The 21,686-nt window shown below is 35.8% G+C and overlaps 1 protein-coding gene across 1 annotated transcript in view; it reads left to right on the top strand.

Moving 5' to 3' along the window:
* MEGF9 (multiple EGF like domains 9) overlaps positions 1-21,686 on the top strand; it is a 93,698-nt gene that overhangs the window by 28,436 nt on the left and 43,576 nt on the right. The window contains exon 2 of the mRNA XM_084773840.1: positions 17,339-17,540. Within this exon, the coding sequence (XP_084629966.1) occupies positions 17,339-17,540 (202 nt within the window). The remainder of the gene's footprint in view (positions 1-17,338; positions 17,541-21,686) is intronic.

Here is a 21,686-nt window from a genome sequence, read left to right as displayed (position 1 = left end):
GTGTTTATGTGTAAAAATAAAAAATAAAAAATGTAAAATAAAGAAAATAAATTAAAACAGTAAATAGTAATAGAAGTAGTTACTGTTGATTTTTGTATTATTTGTTTTTGCTTCTGAAATAGAATTCTGGCTACCTGTTTCGATTTTATGTCAAGTTGACACAAGTTAAAGTCATCTGAGAAGAGGGAGCCTCAATTGAGAAAATGTGTGCATAAAATTGGGCTGTAGGCAAGCATTTTTAAAATTAGTGATTGATAGGGATGGGCCCCACCCATTATAGGTGGCTCTATTCCTGGGCTGGTGGTCCTGGGTTATATAGCAAAGCAGGTTGATCAAGCCATGGAGAGCAAGTCAGTAAGCAGCACCCCTCCATGGTCTCTGCATCCAGGTTCCTGTCCTGCTTGAGTTCCTGTCCTAACTTCTTTCAGTGGTAAACAGCAATAAGGAAGCTAAGGAAGCCTTAGCCAAATACACCCTTTCATCTCCACTTGCTTTTGGTCATAATGTTTTACCATAGCAATAGAAAGCCAAACTAAGACACTACCTTATTGCACTTACAAAGAATCTTTCCTTTTCTTTTGCTTATGGCAAACCTTTCAGGTACATTAGCATGATTTTTCAAACTTATAACAGTGCATAATCTTGAGTACCCCCACCAGATCTGGATGAACCCCAGGAGTTAGTGTATTACTGTGCTCTCTAGCTAGTCATGCTGGGATATTCAATGGTGAATAATTCCATGTAGAATAAAATGCAAACTTTTCCTGGATTCAGAGACATAGATAACTCTTCCTCCCTCTGTTCTTCCTTGCGTTTTGCTGCAGCCATGGTAAATAAATTTTCTTTACTCAACTGTCTTTCACTATTCCTTCGGGAGTCTCTTAGAATAGTATGGTCTAACTCTGGGATCAAATACCTATATCCTCAGTAATATGTTTAACAATTGGTTGCATATGAATGTTAAGCTACAATATATAATCTTTTGTAGGTTATATCACCAGCTGCGTTAGGATGACAACTCTTAACTGACCTTTCCTTTTGTTCTCTTTGCATTCCACTGAATGACTTTTCCAGGTATTACAGTGAGCAAATGGTTCTAGGCTTTACAGCTGGCTTCTGTAAACAAAGAGAGTAAAGCAAATTGAATCCACAGGCAGAAACAGTACTTGAAATTGAGTTTATTTTTTAATCACATTTGTTTCTTTTAATGTTTGCAGTAAGAATAAAACATTACAGACATTATTGAAAGTATTTTGGTAATATTCAGCTATCTCTGATGATCTTTTTAGTCTACAATTCTTTCTGTCTGTAGTTACAGCTAAGAATGCTGCTTTTCAGTAAGGTTGCTTATAATAGAAACGTAGGGTGGAGACAGAAAATATTGCTGTAGATATTCTTTTGCCTTGTATCTTCTAATTGTGAAGACACTCTTCAGTTAGGTATCAAGTATCCTAGCTTACAAGCAGGCATGAAATTCAAGAGTACAGAACAATAAATAGTGGATTCAGGTTTGACTCCAAGTCCCTTAACCTCACAGGCCAATATGTTTCTGCAGTTGTTTGGGGCAGGATTTCAGGCTGTTCAAATTCAATTTCTGTATTTACTCGTAGAACCTCTTCCATCTCATAAAACTCAGGGTTACTGTAATCTTGCTGGCAGAGAAAAGGCCCGTATACATTCATAAATGGTTACTAAGATAGAATAGCAACCCTGCAGATTTTAAGATAGGATACCTTTCAGGCCTCAGGCAGTAAGTGCATTTTAAATTTGACAGTGGCTTGGGAGAATAAAATTAATTCTTATTAAATGGAAAATTTCCCATAGGCTTTTACAATGTGTACAGATAGAGAAATAGTGGCACAGAGTGTTGATCTAGGTCCAGATAGCAGGTTGTTAGTGTAGCATAGTCCAGCTCCAGAAGTCTTGGTCTTAATTTAGCACATTTTTTTCTACAGAGATACTTGAAATCTAATTAATGGTATTACTTTAGGAATGAGGACACATATAAAGAAAATAAAGTGATGACAAGTATTAATACATGAATGTGTGTCTTTGGCTCTCTGTATAGTACATTAAGACTCATAAGCCAAAAGCAAACACAAGATGCTCTGTGTCACCAGTTGAGAATTAATTTTGTTTCTTGAGCAACTGTTTCCTCCCACCTACCATTTGGTAATCATTTGACTTGATGTCACTTGCTTATGGAGAAAGCAAATGAATGCGATATATTGAACAGTAATAGGTAAATGGCCCATCTATTACCTGAAGGAAGAAGATTGTGTGGTGAACCAAAATGAACAAGAGCATCAAAGTGAAACAGCGTAAGTGTGCCTGTTGCCTCAGCTGCTTCCTGCAGCTGTGCACTTAGCCAATTCCTTCACTTCTTTAAGTTTCAGTTTTCCTGTTAATAAACTTAGGCTTGCAGTATCTTTCCTGAAAGTTTGTGTGAGCTAAATATTATTGAGGTAAAATGCTCAACAAAGTTTGGATCATTGGTAATAATAAATGTTAATTTTTCTTACTGTGATTAATAGTAATAAGGCTGGCTATACTAGTAAGGTTTTGTATTGCTATAAAAAATCCATGGGAGAAGTAATTTTAAAGGGAGAAGGATTTACTTGGATCCCAGTTTCAGAGATTTCAATCCATGATCAAATGGCTGCTGGTTTGGTTGTTTGTTTTGGTAGGGGAGGAGATATGGTAAAATAGATTATGATGGTAGGAGTGGGAAGCAAAGGTGTCAGAGAGGCATGGATCAAGCAACACACAGTCCCAAGATCACACCCCCAAATAGGCCCCATCTCTGAAATATTCTATGACCCCTCCTTATAATACCATAAGATTAATTCATCAGTGGATAAATTTATTATGTCCGAACCATAATGGCATAATTACTGTGAGTGAATCGATCTGCTGAGGATCAAACCTTCAACACCTGAGACATCTGGGGGGCATTTTATATTCATATCCAAACCATAATACTGACTTAGATTACACTAACAGTTGTATGAAGTAGTTTATTGACAAGATACCCTGGTCAAAGAAAGTTAAAATATGTTGTTACCCAGATAGATATAACCTTCAGAGGGTGACCTTATTTAGTAATAGTCCTATTGAGATCCAAGGAGGGAAACAATCTGGAATGAGTTCATCAGAATGTTTCTTTGTATCTCTCAAAACATAGAAAATGATTACAACTTATTAATGCTCAGGAGAAGATATAATGGGAAAGGATCAGTTTTAACCACTGCTGATAATGATTAAACAGTTTAGAAAATATATGTATATATATAGAATTTTAATTATAAAAGTTTATATATATAAAGTTTATATATATAAAAGTTTACTGTGTGAACCAAAATCCTGAATAAATAAATTAAGAGGCAAGCCAGTACTTATAATTGAGAAATTTGAATATTATAAAAGCTATTCATTCTTGGTATATTAATTTTTAGGATAAGTGAAATTGTTAGAAAATTTTTGGAATGAATGTGACAACAAAGTTTAGAAATATAGATAATTATGAAGAACTAAAGGTGGAGAACAGTTAAGAAGCATGTTATAAAGCTGTAGTTAATAAAATAATTTTTATTCTTCTGGCATATAAATAGATGAATCTAATAAGTTGAAATTTCATTTTGAAGTTTAAAAATGTATAGTTTGTATGAGTATTTGTGTGCTTTCATATGGGTGTACATGTGTGTGCAAATGTATGCATGTGGGTGGAAGCCAGAATCAACTTTGGTGTCATTCTTCAGGTGTCATTCACCCGGTTTACTGAAATGAGGCTGTATGACTTGCCCTCATTTATAGGGGTGAGGAGTGGCATGGCATATCCCATCATCATGTGTCTGCCCCACCTATACCCACACATGCCAAAACAGCAATGCCTATGTAAAGGGTGCTGAGATCCTCTGCTTAACTGAATGTGAGCAACCACTTATACAGTGGAAGCCTATTGACAGTGATTGGTTAATACTTTCCCTTGGATTAGATAGTGAGCACTCATACTGCCAGGGTTTCTTTGCAGCAGAAGCATATTAAAGGAGACGTGAAGAGACCCCGTGTCTCCGTTAATAAAATATATGCCATCACACCCCACTTTTTATGTGGGTTTTGATTATTAAACTCAGGTCCTCATGTTTGCATATCCCCATGTTAGCTATATCCCCAGCCCTGACTTTGAAAATATATTAACATATTTTCATAAGATATGAAACATATTAACATAAGATATGAAAAGCACATCACTGGTTAAAACACAACAATGTTATTTCCAATTTGATGATTATGAATAAAACTGTTGTGAACATTTAGTTATACTTAGGTTCAGGAACAAATTTTCATCTCTCTTGGTTAAGATTATTGCGACATATAGCAGGTATATATTTATTAGAGAATGTCAGCTTATTTTTCAAGGATTCATACTAACATTATATGAAAGCTTTATCTGTTCAGACTTGTTATCATTTAAAAAATTAGCCATAGCACAAGATATGTAGTAGGAGATATGCCGTAGTATTAGATGTCATTAGGATTGTAACTAGCATTTTGCCATGAATGATGTTGAGTATCTTTCCAAGTAAAGTAACTATTCAGATGCTTTCTCCATTTAAAGATTTATTCTTTTGTTAGGATTTCAGAGTTCTTTGTGTATATGTGCAATGAGTATGATTTGCAAATATATGCTCCTAGTCAGTGACTTGTGTTTTCAGTTTCTGAGCAGTCTCTTGAAGAATTTTATTTTGTGTTAGTAAAGTCCAATTTGTATGCTTTTCTTTCTGTGGATTTTATTTCTGTTGTTATATTTAAAAGATCTCCAAATATTCAATGATTTGTCTAACCCAATAAAATTTTCCTGGTCTTTCTTCTAATAGTTTTTTTTTTCATACTGTATATTTGGGATGATGGTCCTTTTGATAAAATTTTGTGTATGAGGTTAGAACAAGTTTTAGTCTTCCTATGTGAAACTCATGACGCTGTTAACTGTCAGCTTGACAAGATTTAGGATCATCTGGGAGATGAGTCCCTAAGCATGCTTGTGAGAGATTTTTCTCACTGGGTTATTTGAAATAGGAAGACCTATTTCACTACCTACATTCACCACCCTGAATGTAGGCAGCATCATTTCATGGGCTGAGCCTTTCCAAACTAAGTGGAAAAGAGAAAGCTGTGCAGGAAGCATGCAATATCTGCCTTCTTCTAACTCTGAACACGGTGTGTACAGGTGCCTCAAGCTCCTGCTGCTCCACCTTCCCACCAGTGATGGACTAGAACCGTGGGACAAAACGAAGCTCTCTCTCCCTTAGGTCACTTTTATCAGATTATTTTAATCCCAGTAACAGAAAGCAAACTAAGACAAACCTCAACTGTTTAAAATCATTTATTTTAATTTTAAAAAACGTATCCTTTTTACATTCGGTTGGCATTTGTCTTTGACAAAAGTTAGTTGATATCTGTGAAGGACTAGTTTGGGGTTTGGGGAGGGGTTGAGGCGTGTCACATCACAGGTGTGGAGGTCAGAGGACAATTTGTGGAGGTGAGTTTTCTCTTTCAGTGGGTCAAATTGCCAGGCTTGATGGCAAATGTCTTTGCCCCTTGCTTTGTCTCTCCAGCCCTTAATGCCCCTTCTCCACTGATGAAACAGTGCTCTAATTGCTGCTGCTTTACAGGAAATCTTGAAACCACCTGTTACTACTTCTATGCTTTGCTTCTTGACTCTTTGTTTCTTTACTTTTTCATACTAATTTCTTTTTAAAACCCAATTGGGAATACGTCTTCCAAAAAATTATTCTGGGACTTTGGTTAAAATTCATTGACCTTGTAGATGTGGTTATTATGGTATGTTTTCCCCAATTATTTAAGTCTTTCTTTCTTTCACAAGTGTTTTATAGCTTTAAGCATAAAAACTATAAACACTGTGTTAGATTTATACCTGATATTACATATTAGGTATAATTCTTAAGATTATTTTAACATTGACTTGCAAATGTTTATTCATAACATGCGGTAAAACATTGGTTTTAAAATATGAAAATATTTCTAGTATTTATTTTTATTTATATGTATGTAGGTATCTGTGTGAGTGTATATCTCTGTGGGTACCTGTGTGGGTCACAAAGGGGTTATGAATTCCCTGAAGCTGGGGTTGTAGGCAATTGTGGGACACAACAATGTAGGTGCTAGGACCCATATTTGGGTCCACTGGAAGAACGGCAAGTGCTCTGAACTGTTGAGTTACTTCTCTAGTCTTCCTGATTTTAAATCATTGTTGACATTGTATTGTGCACTCTTTAATGATGTTGTTTGTGAGGTATAGTTGTTTCCCAGGATGGCCCTATTTCTGGACTCAGGTGATTCTACTGAGTAGCTGAGACAATACACGCATAACACTATGTCCAGCATAGGATCATTGGCATACAAAGAGTTTGATTTCTAGTACTGTATTATCTCCTGATATTATGGATAGTCTCTAACTTGATGCTTTTTGACTTTATGATGGTGTGAAAGAACAACATTAGATTTTGAATGTTGACCCTTTTCTGGGTTAGCAATATATAGTATGACTTTCATATGATTTGAGGCAGTGGCAGTGAAGAATAAGCAGTGGATATTCTCCAGTGACCTCCACAGTTGCTAAGCTTGTGTTTATGAGCTTGGATTCATTTTGACACAATATTTTAGTGTAAACTCCTTGTCCATTTAGGATCTTGTGTACTTTGTAATATGTTTGTACTAATTTTCAATTGTTCAAGTTAAAAGTTGTTTTCTATACCTTAAAATATTATTTTAAAGCAATTCTTTTGCTTTTTGCAGAAAAAAGTTAAAAAGCCCTCAATGAGTATCTTTCCTTTGTTTATACTTTATAACAATATTGTCAGAATTATCAAGACCAAGAATTACCTGACAACAATACTGTTTACCAATTATAGATCTTATTTGAATTTCACTATTTTCCTCACCATCGTCCTTATTTTAGCATAGATCCAATACAGCATCTTACATTGTATTCATGTATCTCTTCTTAGACATCTCCAATCAGGGGTACTTCTAGCTGGGGCAATCTTTATTTTATTTTATTTTTTATGACCTTGATACTTTAGCAATACTGGTCAGTAGTTTTGTACAATTTACGAATTTGAATTTGATTATGTGTATATACAAGTGTGTGTGTACATGAGTGTGTGTGTTTGTGTGTAGAAGGGGAGTGAATATGAGTGTGTGTGTGTGTGTGTGTGTGTGTGTGTGTGTGTGTGTGTGTGTGTAGAGGCCAGAGGTTCGAATTGGGTGCCCTCTTTAGCCTATATTGGGCTATATTTTTGAGACAGGGTCTCTCATTACACCTGGAACTCACCAATTGGATAAACTGGATGGCCAGTGAACCATTGGAATGGATCTACCTGTCTCTACTTCCTATGCACCTGGGCCAAGCTATATCTTCTACCTCTTTTTTTTTTTTTTAATGGATGCCGGGAAGTGAACTCAGGTTCTGGGCTTGTGTAATAAGCCTTTTGCTGACTGAGATGTCTCCCTAGTCCAGTGTGTTCTTTTTCATGATGAATTAAGGTTATTTAGTTGGGGTAAGATTACTACAGAGCCGGACGTGGTGGTGCACACCTTTAATCCCAGCACTCGTGAGGCAGAGGCAGGAGGATCGCTGTGAGTTCGAGGCCAGCCTGGTCTACAAATCGAGTCCAGGACAGCCAAGGCTACACAGAGAAACCCTGTTTCAAAAAACAAAAAACAAAACAAACAAACAAAAAAAAGATTACTACAGAATTGATACTGTAGCCTTCTTAGATGAACACATTTTGAAGAAGGCTCATTTCTTGTGATTTAATATTGACCATTTAACTAATGTAGCATCAGTCAAGTCTCTTTACTATAGGAGGGCAGTGACTTGTTTCCCATTAGATATCACTAAGTATCTGATTGAGAAACACTTTGAGTCTATATGGCTATCAGGGTTGTCAAAGTAACTGTCACTCACTAATTTTGTTAACATTCTTGTTTCCAATCATGTGTGCCTAATGGAAAATTTCTATTATTTTCATTTTTGTTTCATTTTGATGCTAGAGATTGAACCTAGAGTCTCATACATGCTAGCTAGGTAAATGCTCCTGTTCTTGAGATACAATCCCTAGTCCCTGCAATTTTTTTAAGTTAAAAAAGTTTATTTCTAAGTTGGTTTTATAGATTTAAAGTCATGCTCAAAAGAGTATCTTCTGTGTTGTGATCAGCTTTTCTGACCATGTACAGTTTTTGCACCTATTTTCCTGAGTGGAGGCAGAAATCTACACATATGTCTCCCAGGTCCTTGGACCTCCTTTGATTGTGCCTTGAGAGGCATTCACTGCACCTATTCAGTTTATTCATCAAGCTCCAATTTAGATTCCCCTTCAACATTTTCTGGTAATGTAAGAACAAGCTGTGCCAGCCTTGCTTCTACTTCTGCCAAAAGAGCTCCTGGTAAACAGGCAAAAAATCTCCAGACTTAGCCCTGCTGACTCAGCTGTCTTGGGCCCCCACGCACTTGCTGAGCCCCCTTCAGATGCCAAGATCCACAACTTGCTTTTTTCTATCATCCTGAACCTATTAATTAGGAATTTGCTGTAAGCAAGAGCCTTCCCTACAGCCTATTTATTAACTTATTCAATTATGTATTTAGATCACTGTGATCCTGTGACAGTTGTTTTTAAACTGTTAGCTCTTTAAAATCTTTGTTTATATTTGGATTTTGGAATAAAGATACAAAACAGTAAACAATAAAATATAGTAAGGACAGGTTAATATAATTGTACACATAGTATAACTGTACTTAACAATACCTAATCTAAACTTAAAATTGTTAAAATGGTAAGTTTTATTTTTTTCTCCTTTATTAACTTATTCTTGTTACATCTCAATGGTTATCCCATCCCTTGTATCCTCCCATTCTTCCCTCCCTCCCATTTTCCCCTTATTCCCCTCCCCTATGACTGTTCCTGAGAGGGACTTCCTCCTCCTGTATATGCTCATAGGGTATCAAGTCTCTTCTTGGTAACCTGCTGTCCTTCCTCTGAGTGCCACCAGGTCTCCCCCCAAGTTTTATTATATCTATTTTGCCACAATTGGAGGAAAATGCCTCTTTAAAAAAAAGTAAAACTATTAAAGAACTAAGAAGTCAATAAGTAATAAAAATGCTCCTAATATTTATCTAGTGACCTTTGCCTATTTATATACTAACCAGCTTTATATAAATATTTAGCCTTAGGTAAATTTCTAAAATTTCTAAAAATAATTCAAATTAATTTTGAATTGAACTTTTAATTGTATAATTTATTGCTATTATAAGTATTATAAACCATGTTGGCTCATTTTTTTACAATGTATTATACTAAAAAGTATATTTTACACACCCCAATAAGGTGGTTTCTTCTTTCTGCTCATCTTCCTACTCTTCCTAATTTCCTTCTCCTCTTTTTTTCTCCTCCTTTCTCTGTATGTCTTTCTCCTTCTGTGATATGTGTGTGGCATGTATGACTGTGTGTGTGTGTGTGTGTGTGTGTGTGTGTGTGTGTGTGTGTGTGCAGTTCAGAGGACAACTTTATTGTGTCAGTTCTCTCTCTACATATAGGTTCTGGGTATCATATTTAGGTCACCATGTTGCTGGCTAGTCATTGTATAAGGTGCCTTTTGAGGAAAAAAAAATAAGAAAGTTTAAGTAAAAATTAAGGCACTTCCTTTATTCTTTCTTACCCCCTTTTCTTTTCTTTCTTTCTTTTTTTTTTTTTTTTTTTTTTTTTTTTGAGTGCATTATTTATATCAGGCTGGTCTCAAACTCACAGAGATTCTCCTACATATGCCTCTTGACTGCTGGAATTGAAGGCATAGGTCACCTTAACCAGCCCCCTTTTCTTTTTTGGTATAGGATCTTGATATGTAGTTTAGAGTGAACTGAAACTTTTGATGTTTCTGCCTTGATCTCCATAGTCCTAGGATCTCAGGACTTTGCTAAGCACTGCAGTGGCTTAATGAAAAGATAGAATCTAGTTGGGTATCTATAGCCAGAAAAGCCAATGTGATCTTTAGAAATATAATTATTGTTGATTGTGGTACTGGGGATAGAAGCCATGTATTGTAGACAAGTGCTCTACCACTGAATTACATCCTCATCCCTGAAGCTATTTTAATGTGCCTGGCTTTGCTGAAAGCGTCTTATTTGAACCACTGATTGCCAGCTGTCTATTGTTGTGTGACAACAAATCACCACAAACCTCAGAGTCTTAAAACAACAGTGGTTTATATGTGTTTCTGGATGATTTTGCTGGTTTCTTCTGAGCTTACTCATTATTTTAGTTTGCTTTTCTGTCGCTGTGATAAAACACTGACAAAAAGGAATTTGAAGGAGGAAAGAGTTTATTTTCAACTCCCAGGTCACAATCCATCATTGAGGGAAGTTGGGACAGGGCTTCAAGCAGGAAACCTGGAGGCAGAAACTGAATCAGAGACCAAGGACGAGTATGGCTTACTGGCTTACTTATGTTTTACTTCAGTGTCTTGCTTAACTGTTTTTTGTTTTGTTTTGTTTTATGTAGCCCAGGCCCACTTGCCTAGGGATAATACTGCCCACAGTGGCCTAGTCCTCCCCCATTAATTAGGACAATCTGATGGTGGTATTTTCTCAATTGAGGCTCTATCTTTCCAGGTGACTAATTTGTATCAAGGTGACAAAAACAAACCAGCATACCCATGATGTTGCATTGGTGCATTAAGTAGAACTCGAGAGTCTAAGATAGCCTCATTCATGTTTGGTACCCATCTGGGGATAGGTAGGTAGCCAACTTTTCAGTGTGTAGAATTTCTTTAAAAATTCTTTTAAATTAGATTTATTCCTTTTACTTTATGTGTAAATGTTTTGATTAAGTATATGTATATGTACTGTGTCTGTGATCGGTGCCAGCAGAGGTGAAGAGAAGACATCAGATCACTGAAACTTGGGTTAGGGATGGTTGTGAACTACCTTATGGGTGCTGACAGTTGAACCTTGGACCTCTGTCAGCAGCAACAAGACTCTTAACTGTTGATCCATCTCTCTAGTCCACTGTTTGTTGAATTTCTTATTGGATAGTTGTTTAGCTCAAGTATCGGAGTAGCAAGGAGTCCTTAATTAATTAAGACAGAAGATGTAAGGTGCTCTGAGACGAGGTTTGGAATTGTCATCTCACTCATACATACTATATTTATAAGGCCAGATAGGAGTTTCAAATGGACTTTGTCTTTTGATGAAAAATTACAGCAACATCACAGTGCTAAAGAGGTGTGGACACAGGCAAAATTCACTGGGAGTCATTATTATAAGGATCTACAATGATAGGAACACAAGCAAAAGGATAGGAATTGGCATGGTAGGGTCTCAGTAAATAATAAAAAAAATAGTTGCAAAGAGTGAGCAGGTGTGAGAGTGTCTATTGGTATTTTTTAATTTCTTTGGCCCTAGTTAGTTATATGATTTATTTCTTTTTCTGAGTATAAAATTTCTCACTCAAGATCCCTATGTCCTAAGATATCAGTAGCTTACAAAGGAGACCATTTGTGTTGTTTCTAACATTATATCTGATACATGTAGCACATGCTCAATGACTGGTGATATCATTTTCATTAATAGTAGTAAATATTAGCTGTTACCTTCTTAGAACCTGTCATCTTGTCTCATTAATTAGATGAATTGTCCTTGAACTGTAGAATTCTGGCAATAAGCCAGAGGTAAAACATTAATAACATAGCCTTAGCTGTGACTCAGAAATATTTATATAAAAAGTTCACTCCTTTATTCTCACATGTCTACCATAAATTAAATGTGTTACTATAGAAAATTGTGGCCTGGAAGTTTTGTGGCTACATCTTTATTTTAAAAAGAAAATCTTAGAGCTTTTCTTTACAAGTGGTGGCCTTTAAACTTTCAAATTTCAGTGAAGCCTGTTTTAACTCAAGGAACCTGTCAGCTTTAACATTGTTTCCCATATTTTCAAATATTTATGACCCTACCCTAGCCTAACATAAACATGAAATGTAATTTGAGTATCAATGCTATGTTTAAGTAAGACCCTTTATAAAAGTAAAATTCCATTGATTGTTCCTTTTCCTTAGAATGAAGACTTTCTGTGATTTCTTTTTTCTAAATAAATAAAAATGAAACACAATCCTAATAAAAAGTACAATTTGAAGCACATCATACCTTTAGGAAGTCCAGTCTGTTCTCAAAATAAAAGTTTTCGGGTTTCTAATAATCCCTTGACATGAAGGCATTGAATGGGGTATCCCTTGATTTCTACAGTCCTCTTCCCTTCCTTCTTCAGTTTGAAAAACACAAGAGATGGTTTTTGTAAGCTTCTTGAAAAATGGTACCATTGTATGTTGGACAGACTGAATACACCCCATTACTATACTTAAATGCATTTTCCTAGTCTTTGTATTAACTGAGTTAGGCCTTTCTAAATATCTCAAATGGAAATAAATACATGAAAAGGGAGACAGGAATCCTGTGGATCTTCACCTTTCTCCTTATCCTTTTACTGTAGCCATTATAATCCAAAACTTAAGTTTTGTTAGTTCAAGTGTGTATGTTTGAATGCAATGCTTACTTATAACTAATTTATTATTATCAGTTTAACATTTCCTTTTTTCAGAAACTTGCATAGTAAATAGACCAAGGACAGTTTTTCATTTCCTTATTCAAATCTTTGATTTCCTATTTTCATAGTTCTTTTTCTTCTGTAAAGGACTAACACACTATTGTACAAAGTTGTTTGAACCTTTGGCCATCACTGCTAACTTTAAGATTTATAACAATTAGAAAGGATTTTAAAAGGGAGCATAAGGAGAGGGTACACACTCAGTAGGACTCACTAAGTTGCCTCAGTTCGCCTCAGACTCATGGTCCTCCTGCCTCTTCATGTAGAACAGCTAGGGTTGTAGGCATGTGGCACCACTGCCAGCTGAGCAAAGACATAAATGATGAAAACTGTATGAAGAGGGAAAAATGCAAGTATGTAGAAGGCCCACAAAAGGTCCATTGTATATTCATGAGGATAATGTCCTCCCACAGTAGGGGACTTTAAAGCCAAGGAAGTTTCATTTCTTGATCTTTAGTAAAGGGACACTTGAAGAAATGCGCTGTGGGATGTAGATGCAGTGGCTCCTATGATACTTTTACATCAAAATCCTCCCATAAATTCAAGTTCTAAGAGGAACCACTGACTTTCTCTGGGCCTTTATGTTTTATTTTCAAACACTTAGAGCAGTATGCACCCAATTTTATTTTATTTTATTTTTATTTTTATTTTTTTCATGGTTCTAACCACTATTACATTGTTCTTTAGAAACCAAGCAACAAAAAGGTTGCGTAGTATTGTCGTCTGTGAGTATTTGCATTACTCTTCCTAATTATGCCTCTGTAGAGGTTTCCCCTAGAATTTCAAGGATTTGGAAAATAATCTGCTACTCACTTGATAAACAGTATTCCATAATCAGTTCTAGGAAACTGAATGAGCTTTTGGTATTTCATCTATACTGTCTGTAATTAGCTTCTATTCTTTCATTTCCATTAATGTCTGCACTCGTGACTTACCATTAATCATGCTATAGCCTCCTTTGTATTGCTCTAGTGTCTATGATGCCACCTCATTAAAAGTCAGCACTCCCCTGTTGCCTTGGGCTACAGGTTCTTCCTAGTGTTTTATCAATTGAAATTTCATTTTTTTCATCTTTACACAGTTTTCTGTTAAAGAGATTTTACTATTTTTGCATTAACTTCTGTTTTTACGTGAATGATTAGAACTGTGAATGGGCAGAGAGTTTTCTTACAAGCTAACAAATTACCATGACATAATAAAATGGATGCTCACAGGGTTTTGTATTTATTGCAATTGCTCATATCTCATTTAGCACAAGCCATTTTTATTTGAGGACTGCCACCGAGACAAAGTTCAAAATTCTGAGCTACAATTAAAATGATACATATACCCTTTCACATTTGCTCTAGCTTCCGTTCCTTGATTATCTTTGGGGAGATTATCATATTGTATCTTTGTCTTTCCCTATGACTAGGTTGGTCTTTCCTGCTCAAATATTTTACTCACTCTGTTACTGTTTGGATGACCTAACTGTATTATGTAGTGTTAACCACAATATGAAAGGTGACTAATAAATACTGTATTTTTTGGACCATAAGATGCTTTTACCCCCAAAAGTGAGGGGAAATTAGTGTGTGCCTTATGGTCCACTTGCTGTTTTTACTGTTTTTCTTGTTTTACTCCTGTAAAAACGGGGTGCGTCTTATGGTCAGGTGTGCCTTATACTTCGAAAAATACAGTACTCATTTTCCATTCTTTTTGACAAATTCTCTTAAACCTTTCTATTCTCATCACTGTTTCATAGGCATATCTAGCAGTACTACATGCAACCCACTATATATAGGATATTGTAAGAGTACTATTTTGTTTTCCACATATTATCCAAAACTGATCTCACCCATACGCATAAAGAACCTGTGGCCTATGAATATAACATCTGAGTTACATTAGTCCTATCACTTTCCACTGTTTTCCCATTCTTACATTAGTTAGTATAGTGCTTCAGACCCCATCCTGGCCTATAACAAAAATGCTATTATTCCGCACTGTTTACAGATGATAAAAGGACTTGCCTAAGGCTATACAGTTAGTAAGTTCTTGGCATGATGTTAAACCTTAGTTGACTACCTCTACACTTTCTTTGCTTTATTGCCTCTTTAAGCTATTTTATATGAAAGTTACAAGGAGTAAGTTGTATTTTATTTCACAGGGTTGAAGTAAATTTTAACATTTTCTTGAAATTGGAGACAGAATTTGATTCTGTGAGAGAACATTCCAGAACATAGTACAGAATGAACAATGAATCAGAGATAGGCTTAATGAGTACTTTTAGGGAATAATGAAACGATTGGATTTATTCCACAGAAATAATAGCCAGTTATCTTGACATTGAAACTATACCCATTAGAACGCTACTAAAAAAATACTGAGTTTTAAAATATAAGGTTTAGATTAATTAGATTTAAAAAGTACTGCTAATTGGAGATAAAGAAATGGGTCAGTAGTTAAAAGTACTAGCTGCTCTTCCATAAGATGCAGGTTTGATTCCCAGTACTGCATGGTGATTCACACTTGTCTGTAATGTCAATCCCAGGGGACCCAACTTCTTCAGGCCTCAGAAGGCACCAGACATACATAGAAACAAAAACCCATATAATAAAATAGATAATTTAATCAAAAACACATCATAAAAATAAATAAAATATTGCTAATTATATATAATTTATTGAGCATACTCATTCTATTTTTAATGGGAAAGACTTTATTAGTAAGCAAATAATAAAATTACCAGTATTTACTGTAGGGTCTCTTAAGCTTAACTGTTCTTTTTTTTAATCATTTATTTATTTATTATGTATATGAGTACACTGTCTTCATGTACACCAGAAGAAGACATCAGGTCATAATACAGATGGTTGTGAGCCACCATATGGGTGCCGGGAATTGAACTCAGGACCTCTGGAAGAATAGCCAGTGCTCTTAACCACTGAGCCATCTCTCCAGCCCAGCTTAACTGTTCTTGAGACAATTCTGTCCAGTCCAGCATAATTCATTTAGTTTAACATAACAAAACTTGGTCCAGCAAGAAGTGTTGGATATAGGTTGAATTTCCACTGAATTCCAGAAAAAAAATATTATTTTGTTTTGGTCAATTTTGGTGCAGCAGAGGTCTTGCCATGATAGGTTCCTTATATACAAGAAAATTCAGATCCAAGAGTAAGTGTGTGTGTGTGTGTGTGTGTGTGTGTGTGTGTGTGTGTGTGTGTGTGTGTGTGTGTTTACTGTGGCTTGCATCCAGGGAGCCTCTCACATGCTAGGAAAATGCTCCACTAAATTACAATCCCCAAACCAAAAGTAAGAATCCTGATTTTGAGGTAAAGCTGATTCCCTAATCTTGGGAATAAAAATGTTTGAACTTCCCATTAATTTTTATGGTTCACTACCCATGCTTGAAATATACAAAAGAAAATAAATTATCCACTCGTCTATTCATTACATCTACAGATTAAAGGGAAATGGGAAGAAATGAACTGACACCAAAGCTTAGGAACTGAGAAAGCACAGGAAGTTGGCCAAATGTAGATTTTGTGTGGAATCTTTGTTTTTACTTATGCAAACAAGCTATTTTTAAACTCTATTTCTTTTTCTAAAATACAGAATTAAACACCTTTACCACTTCATAACTTCCTATGTAAAATTCTGTACTTGCTACTATCTGGTAATTTCTTTTGAAATAATCAAGAGTAATATCAAAGTTACTTTCCAAAGTTAAAATTTTATTACTACAATGCCAGTTTATATAGTGCCTTAACTATTCATGAATATAATTTGTTCTTTTACTCAGTTTATCCCTATTTGGGAATGAAAGAAGCTGATTGTAGACTATACACAGCATTTTATTTATTTTTCCTACAGTTGATTTAAAGGGCATCTTTTGTACCAGCTTGCAAAGTCCTCTGTTAATACTGTATTAAACTGTTAAAAATACTTTTCCTTTGCTAAAATGAGAAGTACTAGCAAAAAAATCATAAATGAGTATTTTCATTACAAGGCTAAAACGAGGGGCTTCTAAATCATTTTTAGGCAAAGAACTGTTTGAAATCTGCCCAAGAAACTGCTTAGGTTCTAAGCATTTGAATTGTGACTGGTTTCTGGTCAGAGTGAACTGGTACTTCCTTCTCTGGGCTTATTGTTCAGTTTCCTCCCCTTAGAGTTTAACTCTCCATTTCTTCTGTGATGAAACATTGAACTTCTGATTCCAGCTGTGACACAGTTTTATACGACCGTGTATAGCTTACTAGAGTTAGTCACCTAAGCCTTAGGTCTTTGCTGTTCACAGTAGGGTTATTTATTATTTAACATATCATTTCCAGCATGAACTCCAAGAGCCATGCAGATAATTTGGCCCTTGGAGATCCTTAGTTCAGAAGCATGCACCAGAACACACACACACACACACACACACACACACACACACACACACACACACTGGCTTAGGGTAAGGAAGTAGACTGAAGAGTACTGGAGAGGAAATTGAACATGTCAGCTTTATACTTATGAACTATTCATGTGTTTTGTGCTCTGCTATGTACATTTTGCAATTTCAATAGACTGAATAGTATAGGAAGTAAAAATTAGAGGTAAGTTTTTCTAGCCTTAAAATTTTATCACAAATGTTTATTAGCAAAAACTAGGGTTTGATGATGGCTTTCTTCTGTTTTCAGAGTATATATGTAACTGTTCTGAGATTGGAAGCTTGGATGTGAAGCACTGCAACCAAACCACAGGGCAGTGTGATTGTCATCTGGGTTATCAGGGTCTTCACTGTGATACTTGCAAAGAGGGCTTTTACCTGAATCACACTCTTGGTCTCTGCCTGCCATGTCACTGCAGTCCATATGGAGCCCTTAGCATCCTCTGTAACAGGTAAGCAGCAGAAAGTGGATGTGAGGTCTGTTGTATTTTCATAAGGGAAAACTGTGTTGGGGAATTTGTAGGGGTTGGATGAAAAGACTAGGGGATGGGCATGACTAAGATTTTTCACACAACACACACACACAAGACTAGGGGGTGGGCATAACTAAGATTTTACACACAACATACACACACACACACACACACACACACGATATATATATATATATATATATATATATATATATATATATATATATATATATATAAACAAAGTCTTCTACTGTTGAGAATTAGTCATTTAATTAATGGGGAAAGCCCTTGTGTCATAGATTTATAAAATGCTTTATATACTTTAAATATATCACTTTGTACATTATATTTATTGTCAAGATTATAAAGATTTTGTTTTCTGCTTTAGTTCTTCAAAAGGACCTGCGCTTTGTGATAGTTTCTTTAAGATTCCTTAAAAAAAAAAACTGTTGATGAAGGGTTCTGTTTACTGGAAAGGGTTCCCTTTCATGCATTTCTAGTGGAATATCTTTATTGTATTTATTAATATATGATTGGATGTTCTGGATGTTAAGGAAACATATTTTTGGTTTACTTTATTATCAAAGTCTCAAATTTGCATATACCTTTTATTTTTGTTTCTTTTTGCTTTGCTTTCTATTGTGACTAGGAGGGATGTATGCTATGGCACTAATGTGGATGTCAGATCTCTGCATCTACTATATGGTTTCTGGGAATTGATCTCAGGTCATTAGGGTTTTTTGGAAAGTACTTGTACCCACTCAGCAGTCCTATATCTATTTTTTAAATGAGTGGAAAATAGACTTTATTTGTGTGTGTGTGTGTGTGTGTGTGTGTGTGTGTGTGTGAGAGAGAGAGAGAGAGAGAGAGAGAGAGAGAGAGAGAGAGAGAGAGAAATCAAATTATCTTCTATTTAGAGGTGACTTAATCTCATGGTATCAAACTATGTTATGAAAGTAGTTATTCTCTGACCTTGTATAAGTGAATACCTAGCTTTTTATAGCCCTCAAGCCAAAAAGATAAAAAGCCTGTCTCACATAATGACAGGAGCATGAACTTAGTGTAACCTGGAGGATATGGACCCAAGATTTGGTGCCACCTCTGAGCTGTACTGTGCTATGAGCAATTCCTCTCATTTCAGTGACTTTTCTTCTCAAGGCTGCTGGAGAAGCTAAATGGGTTGTTATATATAAAGTGTCTAACACACACAAATCAAGACCTTCAGATTTGTCTTTATTTGAAAGGCATATTGTCAAATTAAATGAAAGAATTTTTAAAAATAGTTTTTTAATGCTTTATAATTTTTCATACATGCATACGATATATGTTTATTATATTAATCTACTACTCCTCATGGTAGAATATTTTAAAGGAACTTTTATAGCTCACTGGTTTAAAATATGCTTTAAAATAACTGGGTGATGTCCCCTGGAGGGGGAGACCTGGTGACACTCAGAGGAAGGACAGCAGGTTACCAAGAAGAGACTTGATACCTTATGAACATATACAGGGGGAGGTAATCCCCCTCAGGAACAGTCATAGGGGAGGGGAATAAGGGGAAAATGGGAGGGAGGGAAGAATGGGAGGATACAAGGGATGGGATAACCATTGAGATGTAACAAGAATAAATTAATAAAGTAAAAAATAAATAAATAAATAACTGGGTGGTGCTGGTGCACAGCTTTTATCCCAGCACTTGGGAGGCTGAGGCAAGCAGATCTCTGTGTTCAAGGCCAGCCTGGTCTACATAGTGAGTTACAGGGAAGCCATGGCTATACAGAGAAACCCTGTCTCAAAAAATATTTGTTAGTCTTTACCAACAGGTATATTAGATGCTTTTTAAATTATATTTTGTTATTGTTCTGTATTATATAATGTACTTGTATTCAAATATAGAAATGAATTTCACTGAGAAGCTTATAATTTGAAATATAACAATGATGAATGTTTATAATGTTTGTAACCTCAAAGTTTATTTTAGTCTTCGTAACAACTCTTTATGTATAGGTTAGTAGGTCAGAAAGATAGTAAGTGGCATAAAAAGAACTCCAAATTAGGCCTTCCAAGTCCAAGTCCTGGCTTTAACATCATGCTACTTGTCACCTATAATGAGAATATTGATGCTCTGTTTTTTAATATTTAGACTATAGTATTTTTTTTAGAAAGAGTTTCACTGTGTAGCTCTGTCTGGCTTGGAACTCTTAAATTAGCCTGTCCTCAAACTCATGGGAATATATCTACCTTTGCTGCCTGTTTTCGTGTCACTTCTGCCTCTGCCTCTCTAATGTTGGGATTAAATTTGTGTGTTAATATGCCTGGCCTCATATTACTATACCACTAAATACATGGCCATACAAGTCACATGCAGAAGCTCCTCACTTACTTTTACTGTGGTACTAGTGACTGAACCCAGAATCTTGTGCATGCTAGACAGTCACTGTATTCACAGAGTTATAGTGTCAGCCCAACACACCTACCATTTTAAAAGGCAGGATGCTAACAGGTAGATAATTTGCTAACTAGCTTAATAACTTGATTAAGTTATCTCTACTTTCTGAACCCTAGTGTTTTAATTTGTAAAGTATGATCAATATATTTAACATGAAGGAAGTCTAATGAGAATTAAATTTTTGTTTTATATATATACATGTATATAATTGTGAGCAATGTATAGATTCAGCTTAATAATCCAACAACTCTAGGAGTTTAATCTAATTGTTTTGTTTGTTTTGTTATAAACTGAGCAATAGAATTAGTTCTCATAATAGAGAAGGACTAAGTCAGCCATACTAGTATAAGAGTTGAAAACAGTCCTTTGTTAGTAAGTTACAGAGTAAATTATCCCAATTATAGCACTCAAACTAACATTCTATGTTTTAGAAAAAGAATAGGTAAAACTAAATTGAATATATGCTAAGCAATTGCCTATGCCCTTGGTAGTTATTAATTTATTTCTCATATGAAGTAGTCATTAGCATCAGTCTTCTTATGACATTGCTGGTTTGATCATTTCCGTGGGTAGTAAGAAATAAGATAGAAACTAGCTACTTGAGCACCTGCATTCTAGAGCTAGAGTACATAGTCCTGTCTACTGTGATGACACATCTTTCCTCAGATATGGGCAACTGAAACAAGAGTGTGAGCATTTTCGTTTTGAACTTTGATGCTTGATTACTACACTTAGAGTACTTGTATTGTTAAGGATGTCTTCCAGTTGTCTTCTGGTAATCAAATCCTGACTCTGGTGAGGTACTCACTGCTGGTATGGGTTTAATAGAGTTAGGAGATAAAGACTAGCCTGGTGAATAAGTGTCTTATGTGATGCTTATGTTGCTCTCTCATTCCATTAGCACCTTGTAGTTTAAAATAGAAAGACTTTTTCTCTTCTCAAGAAACATTATGACAGGCAGATCTGGGCCCAGGGGTCCTGCTCAAACTATGGCACCAGCCAAGGACAATACATGCAGTAAACGTCGAACCCCTACCCAGATCTACCCAATGGACAGGACATTCTCCACAGTTGAGTGGAGAGTGGGGTCTGACTTTCACAGGAACTCTGGTGCCCCATATTTGACCATTTTCCCTGGAGGGGGAGACCTGGTGGCACTCAGAGGAAGGACAGCAGGTTACCAAGAAGAGACTTGATACCCTATGAGCATATACAGGGGGAGGAAATCCCCCTCAGTCACAGTCATAGGGGAAAGGAGTAAGGGGAAAATGGGAGGGAAGGAGGAATGGGAGGATACAAGGGATGGGCTAACAATTTAGATGTAATACGAATAAATTAATAAAATATATTTTTAAAAAAGAAAGAAACATATAATCTGTGTAAGACTAAGGGCGTAGACTGTTAGGAAGTAACAAAAGCATGTCTGACTGCACACTTAGCTTGTAAACAGAGCAGTTCATCTACTAAAGGCACTGAAATGTGCCTTTAGGGTCTCATTTAGGGAATTAAAGATATAAGACCTTATGGGGAGGAGGAGACCCAGAATTTTCGAGAATTTTCTAAAATAATGCAAGGAGATAAGAAATCCCTTAATGCCCGCTATAATCTTTTGTCTTGACCACTCTGTTCTCATTAAAAATGAATAAAAGTAAAGTTCTGTCCTGACTCACACATTG

This window comes from Acomys minous, assembly GCF_964271855.1.
Source record: "Acomys minous genome assembly, chromosome: 1".
In the NCBI taxonomy this organism is placed as follows: domain Eukaryota; kingdom Metazoa; phylum Chordata; class Mammalia; order Rodentia; family Muridae; genus Acomys; species Acomys minous.
Note: the sequence above shows the minus strand (reverse complement) of the source record. Positions and strands in the feature narration are given on the sequence as shown.